Source organism: Telopea speciosissima, chromosome 11 (genome assembly GCF_018873765.1).
Source record: "Telopea speciosissima isolate NSW1024214 ecotype Mountain lineage chromosome 11, Tspe_v1, whole genome shotgun sequence".
NCBI lineage: Eukaryota > Viridiplantae > Streptophyta > Magnoliopsida > Proteales > Proteaceae > Telopea > Telopea speciosissima.
Genome location: NC_057926.1, coordinates 42,098,531 through 42,113,922, shown reverse-complemented (window position 1 = coordinate 42,113,922; position 15,392 = coordinate 42,098,531). Strand labels below are relative to the sequence as shown.

Here is a 15,392-nt window from a genome sequence, read left to right as displayed (position 1 = left end):
ATGCACCGTAACCTTTTCCAATACGACCACCTCTGTTTCAGGGAAGAGTTATTGAGGAAGTATATGTATATGCTTATACGTCAAAATAATCAATAGGAAAACATGTACAAGTAACCGTAAACAGAAGGTTTTATTTGGTAAATATTTTCAGAATAGAGACTATAAAAAATAAAGAAGAATCGGGTTTCAGAATACGTTTTGGACCCAGAATCTATTCTGAAAAATGCTATCAAACATAGTCTAACTAATTAAGATTATGTGTGCTTTCATTTGTTCATTCCGTCTCTCTCTTTTTTTTTTTTTTGTCCTTTCTTTATAATATTAATATATTTATCACCTTGTAATATGAAGACATTGTAATAGAAACATTTTTGGTAGTGTTCTACGAGTGCTCTTTTCATATTCTAGGGTAAAACTTTCTCCTCTCAGGTTCCCTGCCCGGTCAGGTGCACAGGTTCCTTTGATAGGAGGGCGTAAATGACGACCTCACTCCATCCGGGCAGTGTTTTTTGGGGGGGGGGGGTGGTTTTTTCTTCCCCTGTTTGAGAGGAACCCGATGGCAGGGGGAACTTGAATAATAGGGTTATCATGCCATTTATGACCCACTTGGCCAATAGAAAGCCACCATTAACTACAAAATGAAACAATCAAGCAGTATAAAAATCTAACTATATTATGGATTTGCTATTGTCCATCCTAAACCTATAACTAACTAATTCCTAAATGCTATGTAAATTTTGATGGATGATGTATTGAAAATCCATATGATGTAGCAAATGACAGATTCATCAATATGTCTAGATTTGTTACACTTGTAACACCGGAAACCCTTTTTCTCTCGATCCAAAAGTCTCTTTTTGCTCAAAAGGAATTTCATGAAATTCATAGTTAAGAGAGCCACTTCATCATCCTCTTTATCTTCAATGTCTGATGAAGCCTTAGGGATAAATCCTTCTCCCCCTTGGACTCATCAGATCTCCCAATCATCATCATCTCATGGGTGATGAGTGATCCAACAAGCTCTTCCAAAAAACCATTCCTAAGGTCTTTGGACTTTCACCTTGGCTCCCAATTCTCAGGTAGACACCTAACAACCTTATTCACAAGTTCCACCATGATGTACTCTTTTCCAAGAGCACTTAAACCTATCAGAATTAAGATCGAATGCTCTCATGACTGAGAAGTAATCCACTGAGTTTTGAATAAGTAGGAGGCTCCAAGCGAGTCAAGATGGAGGGACCAATGCCTTGGAGATCAGATAACAGTGCACGAAGAACATAGGTATTGAAATCAGCCGATTTGAGAGGGTTTCCTGTGGCTACGAACTCGTCGGCAATGACCTTTGCAGGTTGGAGATGGGTAGGCTTGAGATTTTGGAGAGACACACTCAAGTTCATCATCCTGGTAGAAGAAGTAGAACAATAGGCATCCCGAAGCGTGGTCCAGATTTCATGACTGGATTCTTTTCAAGTACACAAGAGTAGACCTCTTTTGAGAGAGAAGAAAGGAGTATGCTTGTAATGGCGGCATCTTGTTGCGCTAGTCATTCGTGGCAGCTCCAGCAGGTCGACACAGTTTGGAACCATCAACATATGAGAAGAGACGTTGTCCTTTAAGAATGACAACTTTTTGCTTGCCCCATGAGAGATAATTATTGGGTGTAAGTTTCAATGAAGCATAATGATGAGCCTATGGGAGGGATGAAAAAATTTTGCAACAGAAGGGATCCACATCCTATACTTCCTCTAGTGGTACTTCCATCCTACTTCCATGGTTTGCCAGTGCGCCACCTGGCTTTATAAATATCCAACGGTTGTGAAAGAATGAATCCAAAAAATTTTGAATTTCACCTGAGCCATGTCTGAACCACCATAAACAACCCAAAACATCCCAACCCGACCGGTCTATTTCCACTTTGAAATGAGGATCTGAAATGAAGATGGGTTTAGTTTGATAGGGTATGGTTCGGTTAGGAATAGAGATGAAAGAGGGACCGGCTTGAGTGGAGGAGGTCGACATAGAGATGAAAGAGGGATCGGCTAGGGGAAGAGAAGAGAAGAAGAAAAAAAATTTAGGGAAGGGAGGGACATGAGCCTCTTAGCTCTGATACCATATCAAAATTAAGATTTCTTTCATTGATTCGGTTCTCTCAATGGAGAGTTGAATATAAAGCTACAATCCTAGCCGATCTATATATGTATGGCAGGTATGATCACATGTGATATGAAAATATTACATTGGAGATTCTTGAATGAAATAAGAAATATGAGATGAAGACTGAATATTGAGTTCCCAAGAATGGGAAACTCCTTATTTGGTCAATAAAACCACTCAGTATATTCATGAAACTTGCATACATCATGGTGATCATCATCAACATGCATCTTGAAAGGTTCATATTGATGAACTAACAAGTTAATATTAGAGTCTTTCACTTACATGTTTCCCTCGTAGGCACTCAAAAGTTCTCTAAATTTCCCTTCCAATCTTGCAAATGGAGACTGGTTAAACCCTTCAAGACTCAAACCACAAAATAACACTTTCATTGCTTTAAAGTTTGTGTATCTCTTTTTCTCTCGTTACTCCATGTTGACCTCATCTTTGGGACCATCTTCTTGTCATTGGTTGTGGTAGGTTTCTCGTAATCATTTTTTTCACAACATCCCTTAGATCGAAGTTGAGTGATGCAAAAAAATCAGCATCTTCTAGTAGTTAAAGTTAACTTCGATGAATCTTGGTGGACAGGTGATCGTAATAACTTCTCTTGTTGTGGTGTCTATCTCTCTTTGAATGATTACATTTTTCTCTGACGAGATCCATTCTAATATTTGTAGATAACGAATTTTTTCACCCTTGGCTATGATGACTACAGGACACAGACAAACCCTCGAATCTCTCTCAAGAAGGACTTAATTCGACCATAAGCCCCTCACTTGTGTAATAATAATATTCTAATATCTTTGGGATCAATTTTGGCGTGATAATTAAGGCATAGGTTGGTAACATGTACGTTAGGTCGCTCCTTGCCTAGGGTAGCCTTCCATGTCTCAAGCTAGATTCATGCATCAAGTAGGAAACCTAGAAACCCGATGCTTATGGTTATGTCACAACTAACGTAAATGTTGTGTGAAAACCATGGGCATATGTGTAGACACCTCATTTTATCACCCCAGAGCAGTCCAGGAAATGATGAAATCAATATGTACCGAAGTAACGTGGGACCCATTATTTATAACTCTTCCTTGCCCCTAGTATCATTCAAAATCCTCATATGTTTAGGAATTCTCTAAAATTGTCAACAATATGTTTTAAAATCATAAAAATGGATTTTTCATACATTAAAAAGACCGAGCCCAAAATCCTAAAGAACTAAGACCCCTTCCGGTTTAGCTTTAGACTTGAAATGGGTCCAGTTCCTGTGTCAAGCCTCAACCAGTTCTTGACTGAGGTCGTCACCATCATGCCTTTTGCTGACACCTGTTAGTCCTCAATTTGTGTCGGCCAGAACCCATTTTGTGCCTGAGTTTCTGGCATTTCCAGATTTGTGGACTCTTGGAGTCTCGATTACATTGGCTTCTACCTATTGATATATATTACCCTCTCTTCTTCACGGTATTCCGATTGAGTTTCCTATTGAAACTCAATCTCTTAACCAAGGCAACCCTATCCCATGTAATCACATACAATATAGAATCCCATATAATCTCCAACTTGTATAGAAAGTGTATCGGACTAGGGTTCCCACGCTCTCTTCTTGTAAACTATTGTATATATTGTCTCCTTGAGACCTCACATAAATCAATGAATGAATATATAGTTTGACATGGTATCAACCGCTCTTGGCTAATGCCCCTCCCCCTTGATCGATCCTGGTTTCTCTCTTTGAAACCCTAGTCCACTGCCATGGGTGACTCCTCCTCTATCGTCACTCCCTTTCCTTTGGGTGCTCACCACTTTGTCTCGCATTAGCTCACTTCTACAAATTATCTCCTATGGCCCAAACAACTGACTGCATATCACAAAGGACATAATCTTTATTCCTATGTCGATGGCAGCAGCGTTTGGCCCTCTCCTCCTGTAGACTCCTCTTCATGGCAACAGCAGGATTCTGCCATTGTTAGTCTCCTTCTCTCCTCGTTATCTGAGAATGTATTGTCACTGGTTCTTGATAAGGAAACTAGCCATGCTATCTGGGATGCACTTCATGAAGCTTTTGGGTCCACCTCATCCACTCCTCTGATGTCTCTTAACATGAATCTGCAAAATTTACAACAGCTTCCTGATGAGTCTATTTCTCTATATCTCCAACATGCCAAGTTGCTGGCCGATGAATTGGCTGCAGCCGGAAAACCACTTGCGCCTGTTGATTTTAACATATATGTGCTTCGCGCCCTTCGATTAGATCTCCAGGACATTGTGCCCTCTCTTCTTACCCAGCGGGGTGCCTCCCTCTTACAATGAACTAAGTGGCATATTATTGAGCCATGAGAGTATGAAAGAATTTAAAAAATTAAAGCTTGCTGAGGCCCCTATTGCTACTATTGCTCCATTTGCGAACGCTACCCAGGCCAATCTTGCTTCTTCTGATGCCGGTTCTACTACCAGTCGAGGTGGCCGTGGTCATGGGGTAACCTGCTTTGTAACCATTGCAAACAGACCAAGCATACCATTGAACGGTGCTTCTACCGTCATCTCCCACCTAACCCATATCCCCCTCAACTGTACAGTCCCTACTCCCCTCCCACTTATTACCACCCTAACCACCCATACCCTAACCCTCCACCACCTCAACCGAATCCCCCTCTACTACCTACCCCATCCTATCCCCCATCCACAACCCTGACTTGGTACCCCGACACGGGTGCTACCCATCATGTTGCTCCTGGCATCCAGGCCTTCTCCTCTTTTGATGGTTATAATGGTACAGATCAGCTGGATGTAGGTAATGGTAAGGGACTGCCCATATTGCATATTGGTCATTCTTCCCTACCCTCTCATTCCCCTACATGCCCCTTATCTCTTCACAATATTTTACATGTGCCCTCCATTACCAAGTCCTTATTATCTGTCCAAAAATTTTGCATTGATAATCATGTTTATTTTGAATTTCACCCATCTCATTTTTTTGTCAAGGATCAGGTGTCCAAGGAAATTCTTTTCTCCAGACCGAGTAAAGATGGGCTATATACACTGACCTCTTCACCACAATCCTCTTCCCCGACTGTCTCTGTCGCTGAACGTACTTCCATCAATGGTTGGCATCACCGCCTTGGTCATCCTCACAAAAGTCTTCTTTGGTTTATGCTCAAGGAATATAACATGCCGTGTCAGTCCACACGGCTGCATTCTGTCTGTCCATCCTGCCAGTCCGGCAAGGCTAGTCGTCTATCTCTACGTGAAACACATAGTCACAATCTTTTCCCTTTAGATCTTATTCACAGTGATGTATGGGGACCTTCCCCCACTTTTTCTAAGGATGGTCATAAGTATTTTGTCATTTTTGTGGATGATAATACCAACTTTATCTGGTTTTTTCCTTTGGTTAAGAAATCTGATGTTTACCTTTGTTTCCTTTCAAACTCTTATTGAACGACAGTTTTCTCAAAAAATTAAGGCTCTCCAGACTGACTGGGGTGGTGAATTTCACACTCTCCTAAATTTTTTTGCCAAACTTGGGATCTCTCATCGTCTATCCTGTCCCCATACTCATGAGCAACAAGGTTTTGTGGAACACCGTCATCGACATATTGTTGAGACCGGCCTTACCCTTCTTGCTCTTGCCTTGGTTCCTCTTCATTACTGACACTTTGCCTTTGATACAGCTGTGTACCTCATTAATCGCATGCCCTCTCGTGCATCTCATTGGGTTTCTCCTTTTCAACTCATTCACCATAAACGCCCTGACTTCTCCTTCTTGCGCATTTTTGGTTGTTTATGCTTCCCTCTCCTTCGTCCATACAATGCTCATAAATTAGATTTTCGTTTCAAACCGTGTGTTTTTCTTGGTTACAGTCCTTCTCACATAGGTTATCGGTGTCTTGATCTCTCCACACATCGCATGTATATAGCTCGCCACGTTCGGTTCGATGAGACGGTATTTCCCTTTGCATCCACTTTACAGGGTTCTCCTACACCCAATCTGACCCTACCTGCTGCTCCTTGGGGTGTTCTCCCTACCTGGGTGCCTCTACCCACACCTGTGCCGGTTCCCCCCCTTGCGCCTTCCCCTCCTCCTACCCCTGCGCCTTCGACTCCACCCACGATGCTGCCCACCCCCCATGAATCCCCTACTGCCTCCCCTACCACCCCATCTCCCTCACCCTCTCCTCCTGGCCGAATCCGTACATTGGTGGATCTATACAACTCCACTCACCCCATACCTCCCCCTTCCCGTGTTCCCCGTGCCCTGACTACCACCATGAACCCTCCCCCCACCGAACCCACATGCTACTCCCAGGCTCGCAAATTTCCTGAGTGGCGGGCAGCCATGTTTGATGAGTTCACTGCACTGGTTAAAAATGGGACATGGTCTTTAGTACCTCGCTCTCCTCACATGAATTTGGTTGGGTGTAAATGGGTTTACAGGATCAAGTGTAAGGCTGACGGTTCACTTGAGCGCTATAAGGCTCGCCTAGTCGCCAAAGGGTTCCATCAGCTTGAGGACCTAGATTATACAGATACATTCCGCCCTATAGTGAAGCCTACCATTGTCCGCACGATTTTAGCTATTGCTATCTCCCAGGGTTGGGCGATTCGGCAGTTGGATGTTCACAACGCCTATCTCCATGGCGTTCTTTTTGAAGAGGTATATATGATACAGGTATACAACCACCTGGTTTTGAAGATTTATCTAAGCCTGATCATGTTTGTAGGTTGCATCGTTCTTTGTACAGGCTCAAACAAGCCCCCCGGACATGGTTTCATAGGCTTACTTGCTTTTTACTTCAGCTGGGCTTCACTGTGTCGCGCATGGATCCGTCATTGTTTATTTTTTGCAAGGGAACATTATTGATCTATGTTCTTATTTATGTGGATGACATAATTGTGACTAGCAACAACACCAGTAAGATAATATCTCTGCTCTCTAAGCTGGCTATGGAATTTTCTATTAAAGATCTGGGTCCGCTTTACTTTTTCTTGGGGATCGAGGTCATTCCGCAGACAAAGGGTGTTCTTCTCTGTCAAGGACGATATATCAAGGATCTCCTAGAGCGTAAGGGTATGCGTGATTGTAAGCCTATCTCTATGCCTATGGCCACTTCTCCCCCTTCTGACACAGGGGGTGCTCTTATGGCTGATCCTACCCACTATCGATCTATTGTAGGCGCGTTACAGTATGTTACCTTGACTCACCCCGATGTGGCCTTCTCTGTTAATCGGGTTTGTCAGTTTATGCATGCACCTACTGAATCTCATTGGGCTATGGTAAAGCGTATCTTACGCTATTTGAAAGGCACCATGAGTTATGGCTTATTCCTTCAACGGTCCTCCACACATTCTCTACAGGCATTTTCTGATGCAGATTGGGCTGGTAGTGGCTCCGATCGTCGATCTACGGGTGCATATGCAATCTTTTTGGGTCCCAACTTGATCTCCTGGAACTCTCGTAAGCAGAAAACTGTGGCCTGCAGCTCCACTGAGTCCAAGTATAAAGCCCTTGCAGATGCTTCTGCGGAGTTGATTTGGCTGGAGGCTCTTTTCAAGGAAATTGGTTTCCCCCTCCAAGGCCCGCCCATTCTCTGAGTGTGATAATATTGGTGCGGCCTATTTGTCAGCTAACCCGGTCTTCCATGCCCGAACCAAGCACATAGAGATCGACTTCCACTTTGTGTGGGAACGTGTTGCCAATCGACAGCTCTTTGTTCAGTTTATTTCGACCACTGACCAGATAGCTGATGCTCTCAACAAAAGTCTCTCCACCGTGCGATTTCAGTTTCTTCGGGACAATCTGAAGGTCCATCAAGCTGAACCTCCATCTTGAGGGGGTGTATTGATATATATTACCCTCTCTTCACGGTATTCCGATTGCGTTTCCTATTGAAACTCAATCTCTTAACCAAAACAACCCTATCCCATGTAATCACATACAATATAGAATCCCACACAATCTCCAACTTGTATAGAAAGTGTATCGGACTAGGGTTCCCACGCTCTCTTCTTGTAAACTATTGTATATATTGTCTCCTTGAGACCACACAAAAATCAATGAATGAATACACAGTTTGACACTACCTCGCCTTTGCTGACTTAAAACTCATCCCGACTCTTCTAGAGATCCTTGAAGATTTTATTGAGGTTGCTATGAGTGTTGCACTTCATCACAAACCCTTGCCAACTTGTTTGATGGAGTTTGTATTCATCTATAATTCAAAACCAACTAATTCCCTTAGAGCCAAGGAATTGGGATGAGGAATGTTTGTTTTGGACGTGCGTAACACCTTATGATATAAGTAGGAGGTACCTCTCATGTTTTACAAAAACCTTAGAAACCTTAAAATGATCAGAGAATGGTTTTAAGAGTTTTAAGTGTTCCTTCAGAGAGAGAGTTCGAATTTCGGCAATTCTGCTTCCGCTGTCCTGAGTTGAACCTCTTCCTACTTGAGCTTGGTCTGCTCTTACCCTCATGCATGCTTCTTGAAAGTTGATGAAATGTGAATCTTCTTTTATTTTTTCCTCCTTTGATTTCATTCAATTTCATCGAGTATACAATAAGACATCCTTTATTTACTGACGGTACGTTGTTGCTGCACTCAACAGGGCAACAACGTTGTGCCATGTTTTTAAGGTATGTCCCTATAATTTAGTGTCCGTTTGATAACACTCCAAGAAACATGTTTTTCCATTTTTTGTTCTAAGAAACGGAAAAGTACCACGAAAAATGTTTGATAAACGCGTTTCGTTTCTACTATTTCTTGAAACATAAATTAAAATTTATGAACTAGACAACAGATTTGGCGAAACAAGTATGCCTTGTTTTTCTGTTTTTTGAAATAATTTGAAGGAAACTTGTGCCCGATGAACAAGGGGTGGGGGGATAGCCGTTCCTGATAAAAAGCTCCAGCACCTTTGACTCTCCTCCAACCTCAAACTCCATCGCCATCTCGACTCTCCTCCAATCTCAAGCTCCAATGCTATATCGACTCTCTTCCAACCTCAAGCTCCATTACTCGTACTGCCTACGACTAACCATTGCCATATAATGTTAGTTTTACTATTGCTTTCTTCTTTTTCTTCTTTTTACCTAGATTTGGGATTTTGAAATGAAATCCCTAATCTCTCCGCTTCATCTTCGAAATAGGGTTTACAGGTTCTGGAACAAGTTTACCAAATGCTTTTGAACACCCCAAAAAATATTCACCAAATGCTTTTGTAGGATCCTATGGTGCATCCAAGAAGGAAGGTGAATTAGGTGACAATAAATGTTATAATACAAATATGAAGAAAATCTTAGAAATTAAAAAAGAAAAAAGGTTATAAAACAAATGTGCGTACGATGCCTTCACGGTCCACAGTCCACAGTCCACAGTCCACAGTCCACGTTTTTAGACAAAAAAACTCAGCTCGATTTCATACATTCATGTATTTAGATTTAGTTGACCAAAAGCCATAGGTAAGTCAAGGAAGATTATTTTTAATTCCCTCTTACCCCCTTTTAATGGGTTTGTAATTCCCACAAACGTGTTTGTACTTCGTACTTGGATTATTATGTATCGATGCTGTACTGTTCATTACCATTTATTATTATTAATAGAAATAGAAATGTAGGTAGGAACCCTGAAAATCGTAAAGGTTGGAAGACAAGGAAAAGGCAAAGACTAGCACCGGCGATTTTAAGAAAGAACTTTCAATTTTCGATGTTACCAAAGATGTACACTTGAGCCGCTGGTCTAAGTGGACCAAAAGACTAATTCAAATTACACACCCAGAGGTAGTCAAAACAACCTACCCTCTCTTCTTTCTCTCTTTACCATACATTCTTATTCTTATAAATAGAGTGTCGGTCTTCCCTGCCTAATATCACTCACAAACTATAGACAGACACACCAGGCCACATACACATTCCAAATAGCTACCCACACACCACAAAACACACAACTTTCCAAAGGAAAAAAATGCAGCAAGCACAGGCCATTTCCAACCCACAGCACTTTTCCATCCCCGGAAACTGCCGAAATCTGCCTCGTCATCATGTAAGAACCCCAGCGGCAACCGGTTTGAAACTCCGACGACAATCAATCTCAGCAGTGGCATCGCCACCACGTCCATGTGAGACAGTAACACACTCGATGCCACCGGAAAAGATAGAGGTGTTCAGATCTCTTGATAACTGGGCCACTCAAACCATCCTCCCAATGCTAAAGCCAGTAGAGAAATCCTGGCAGCCACATGATTTCTTGCCGGATTCCACCCAGTCGTCCGATTCATTCATGGACCAAGTCCGTGCCCTACGTGAACAAACCTCTAGATTGCCCGACGATTACTTGGTGGTGTTGGTGGGTGATATGATCACTGAAGAGGCTCTCCCCACATACATGTCCATGATAAACCGGTTCGATGGGGTTACGGATGAGACCGGGGCGAGTTCAGACCCTTGGTCTGTTTGGACCAGGTGTTGGACCGCCGAAGAGAACCGGCACGGTGATCTTCTCAAGACTTACCTTTATCTATCTGGACGCGTCAACATGCCTACAGTGGAGCGTTCTATCCAGTACCTCATCGGTGCAGGGATGGACACTGGATTGGAAAACAATCCTTACTTGGGATTCGTGTACACATCATTCCAAGAAAGAGCTACATTCATATCCCACGGCAACACAGCTCGTTTGGCGAAGGAGAATGGTGATCTGGCGCTTGCACGCATATGTGGCATAATAGCATCGGACGAGAAGCGACATGAGAATGCTTATATCAAGATGGTGGAGAAGCTACTAGAAGTAGACCCCAGTGACACTATGTTGGCGATCTCTGATATGATGCGAAAGAACATCACGATGCCTGCACATTTGATGTACGATGGTCAAGACCCACATTTGTTCCACCACTTCTCTGCCGTTGCACAGAGGCTTGGTGTCTACACAGCCAAAGACTATGCAGATATATTGGATTTCTTGGTTGGGAGATGGAAGCTGGAGAATCTGGAGGGACTAAGCAGCTCTGCACAACAAGCGCAGGATTTCGTGTGTGGGTTGGCACCCAGGCTTCGGAAACTACAAGAACGAGCTGATCTGAGGGCTCAAAAGATGCAGCCACAAAGTGTGCGGTTCAGTTGGATATTCAACAAGGAGGTCACTTTGTGAGATGCATGGGAGATTAATATTCACTAAAGCAGAACCGAGTTTCTTTTTGTGTATATGATTTATTTTTGGCATGCAATCGTTCCTTCTATATTGTAATCTTTTTTATTGGTTGATTAAGGCATTTGGTACACACTTGTATAAATCCTCTCATGGTTGAGAATTAATTCAAAGATGAAATTATTTCAACTCCGCAACTGTTTTTACAAGATGATCAACTTCTCAATGAAAGAGAAATAGAGAAGAATCGGGTTTCAGAATATGTTCTGAACCCATAAAAATGCACACCAAACACAGCCTAATTTTGATTCTTTTTGTTTCATTTATTCATTCTCCGTTTCTTTTTCTAATATTTCCCATATATATGTTTATCACCTTGTAATATGAAAATCGAAAAAAAAAAATAGAAAAAATTACTTGTACACCTCTTATACTATGGTCCGATTGCTTGATACAACCAACTTTTTAAACAATAACTTGAAGCTCCTTTCTTGGGTATTACAACAAAAAAAAGTATCTCTTGATGGGCTCCTTGACGGCTGTTGGCTTAAATTGTATAACTCTCCTTCTCTTCCTCCTCCTCCTCCTTACCTCTTCAATTCCGGTGACCACGAACATGTGACATGCAAAACTAGTGACCAGACCCAGTTATGTATGACTTTATTTTGCTGCTTACCAGTCAGATTATAGCAATTAGAATTTGTCAAAGCACAACTTCGATGATTGGCCCGACTCTAGTGACCCACAACTCTAGCAACTAGCAGCTTGATTTTAATAACTTGTCACTCAGGCAACTATTGGAGAACATTTTCAACACCTACTCTATAGGACTATTTCCACTAGAAGAACATGTTTAATGATCGCTTTCATAAAGTGCTTTTTTTTTTTTTTTTTTTTTTAATTTTTTTTATCACTATTAAATAATGGATAGCGTTTAGTATTATCTGAAGGATGTCACAAATGCAACAGAGACGGATCGAGACGTCCTTGATTGACAGTCGATCGAATACGTTGCGTAACAATCTTTCTCGTAGCAATGCAATCGATAAGTGATCGTACAAGAACGATCTTCCATACTTCAAGTCTCAGAACAATGATGGAAGCTCTTGAGATGTACACACACACACACGATGAAGTGAAAGGGAGAGAAACGAGAGAGAAATTTAGAGAGAGAGAGAGAGTTGTGTGCATATACATGCTCTTGAGGTGGGTCGCTCTTGGTTATCTCATATAACCGTAGCCTACCTCTTTTCAACCTCTTTACGTGTTTGAGTATGAGCAGGAGACCCTAAGTGACTCCTTCTCCAAGTAATTCTAAGTAGACTCTATATGAGTCCACGGTTGCCCCATGTGGGCGCACGGATTGGGTGAAACCGAATACACTAACAACGACAAAAGAAATAGAAATGTGCTTCGAAGGCATTGTAATAGAAGCATTTTTGGTAGTTCTACGACTCTGTAGGCTGTTTTACTCATCGCTTGCTTGTGCCCTTGATTTAATTGTTTGCTAACTTATATATCCCCTTATTGTTACTTGTGTTACTGGTTCAATTATTTGCTTATTGTTTTTATCTGCTGTGTCCCCCTTATTTCCCCTTTTATTCCCCTGAGTATTTTGTTATTGGTGTTCTTTCTTTGTGCCCTCCATTATTAATCTATTGTTTTCCTAGTATTGGCTACTGATGTTTGTTGGTCACTAGAGGAATTTTTTTCCTATTCGGTTCCCTGCCTGGTACGGTTGTCCAGTTCCTCTCATAGGGAGGCAAAAAAGACGACTTAACCTCACTCGGACAGTGTGTTTTGGCAAGGGTTTATGTCGTCATTTCTGACCCCTTATGAGAGGAACCAGACAACTGTACTGGACAGGAAACCGGAAAGGACCGTCACAGGTTCGTGCTCATGTGATTTGAAGATGTAAGGAGGAAGAGAAGGAGTTATCCAATTTAACCCGCCAGTGGTCAAGGAGCCCATCAAGAGATACTTTATTTATTGTAACACCCATGAAATACTTTACCTTATTTCTTTTATTGTATTCATATTACAAGGTGATAAAAATATTAAATATATATATATATATATATGGCTAATGAACAAACGAAGGCTTCTTTATCCCCTACAATTCCATGTTTAGTATGCATTTTCAGAATAAATTTTGGGTCCAGAACGCATTTTGAATCCCGATTCTTTTTTATTTTGTATAATCTATTCCAAAAATAGATACCAAATATAACCTTAATGTACATGTTTTCATTATTTTGTATAAACAACTTCAAGTAGTTATGTTGGCATTTTGAATATTCTTCCATGCATCTTACAAAGTGACCTCCTTGTTGAATATCCAGCTGAATTTGACACTTTGTGGTTTCATCTTTTGGGCCCTCTGATCAGCTCGTTCTTGTAGCTTTCGAAGCCTGGGTGCCAACCCACACACGAAATCCTGCGCTTGTTGTCCGGTGCTACTCAAACCCTCCAGATTCTCCAGCTTCCACCTCCCAACCAAGAAATCCAATATATCTGCATAATCTCTGGCTGTGTAGAAACCAAGCCTTTGTGCAACAGCAGAGAAGTGGTGGAACAAATGTGGATCTTGACCATCGTACATCAAATGTGCAGGCATCGTGATGTTCTTTCGCATCATATCAGAGATTGCCAACATGGTATCTGTGGGGTCCACCTCTAATAGCTTCTCCACCATTTTGATATACGCATTCTCATGTCGCTTCTCGTCCGATGCTATTATACCACATATACGTGCAAGCACCATATCACCATTCTCCTTCGCTAAACGAGCAGTGTTGCCGTGGGATATGAATGTTGCCCTCTCTTGGAATGATGTGTAAACGAATCCCAAGTAGGATTGTTTTCCAGTCCAGTGTCCTGCAATATATGTTAATATATGTTAATATATGTTATTATTTTAATACCCCATAAGAAACTCCAATAGTAACTGATCTTTTGGCATCTAAAAGCTTATTATGAAGGGTAGGCTCGGAACTTACCATGCCGGCACCGACGAGGTATTGTATAGAGCGTTCAATCGTAGGTATGTTGACACGTCCGGAAAAGTAAAGGTACGTCTTGAGAAGATCGCCATGCCGGTTCTCTTCAGCGGTCCAACATCTGGTCCAAACAGACCAAGGGTCAGAGCTCGCCCCGGTCTCATCCATAACCCCATCGAACCGGTTTATCATAGACATGTATGTGGGGAGAGTCCCTTCAGTGATCATATCACCCACCAACACCACCAAGTAATCGTCGGGTAATCTAGAGGTTTGTTCACGTAGGGCACGGACTTGGTCTATGAATGGATCGGACGGTTGGGTGGAATCCGGCAAGAAATCATGTGGTTGCCAGGATTTCTCTACTGGCTTTAGCATTGGGAGGATGGTTTCTGTGGCCCACTTATCAAGAGACCTGAACACCTCTACCTTCTCTTGTGGCATCGAATGTGTTACTGTCTCACATGGGCGTGGTGGTGATGCCACAGCTGAGATTGATTGTCGCCGGAATTTGGGAGCGGTTGACGCCGGAGTTTTTACATGATAATGTGGCAAAATCCGGCAGTTTTCGGGGATGGAAAAGAGTTGTGGGTTGCAAATGCCCAGTGCTTGCTGCATTTTTTTCCTTTGGCCAAGTGTGTGTTTGTGTGTGTGGGTCTACAGCTTCGGAGATATTAGGGAGGGAGGACCCCGACCCTCTATCTATAGGACTCTATGAGAAAGAGAGAGAGAGAGAGAGGGAGAATTTTGACTACCTCTGTCTGCCTAATTTGAATTAATCTTTGGTAATATCGAAGATTTGAAGGGTTAAAAACATATTAAGTTGATATCTCATTAAACTGTACACTTGCCGGGAAATGCGGGTAAGTCAGTAAGTCTTGCCTTTCTTTGACTACTAATCTTTTGTCTTTTGGGGTTCCTACATTTCTTTTTCTATACAATCCAGCAGTGGAGAGTGCAGTAAGAATCACGTGTTCGACATTGCAGGTATCATCCATTGTCATGTTGATTATGTAAAAAACACAAAAGGTCACCAAAACTTCAATAAAGCTTCTCATAGTTTTAAAATTTTCATATTGTTGCGTGTGGAAATTTTCGA

The 15,392-nt window shown here is 42.0% G+C and overlaps 2 protein-coding genes and 1 pseudogene across 2 annotated transcripts; 2 read left to right on the top strand and 1 right to left on the bottom strand.

Moving 5' to 3' along the window:
* The first annotated feature begins 6,969 nt into the window (after nt 1–6,969).
* Nucleotides 6,970–7,743, top strand: LOC122645120 (uncharacterized mitochondrial protein AtMg00810-like). The gene has a single exon (XM_043838464.1). The coding sequence runs from the start codon at nt 6,970–6,972 to the stop codon at nt 7,741–7,743; it is 774 nt and encodes a 257-aa protein (XP_043694399.1).
* A 2,369-nt stretch (nt 7,744–10,112) lies between these two features.
* LOC122645511 (stearoyl-[acyl-carrier-protein] 9-desaturase 6, chloroplastic-like) lies at nt 10,113–11,323 on the top strand. Its single transcript, XM_043838821.1, has one exon. It carries the CDS (start codon nt 10,113–10,115, stop codon nt 11,295–11,297), a length of 1,185 nt encoding a protein of 394 aa, XP_043694756.1. The 3' UTR covers nt 11,298–11,323.
* Nucleotides 11,324–13,604: 2,281 nt separating this feature from the next.
* Nucleotides 13,605–14,911, bottom strand: LOC122645119 (annotated as a pseudogene).
* Between the last annotated feature and the right edge of the window lie 481 nt (nt 14,912–15,392).

Coding starts and splice junctions, on each gene's coding strand:
- LOC122645120 (XM_043838464.1), top strand. CDS start 6,970: ATGGATCCGTCATTGTTTATTTTTTGCAAGGGAACATTATTGATCTAT.
- LOC122645511 (XM_043838821.1), top strand. CDS start 10,113: ATGCAGCAAGCACAGGCCATTTCCAACCCACAGCACTTTTCCATCCCC.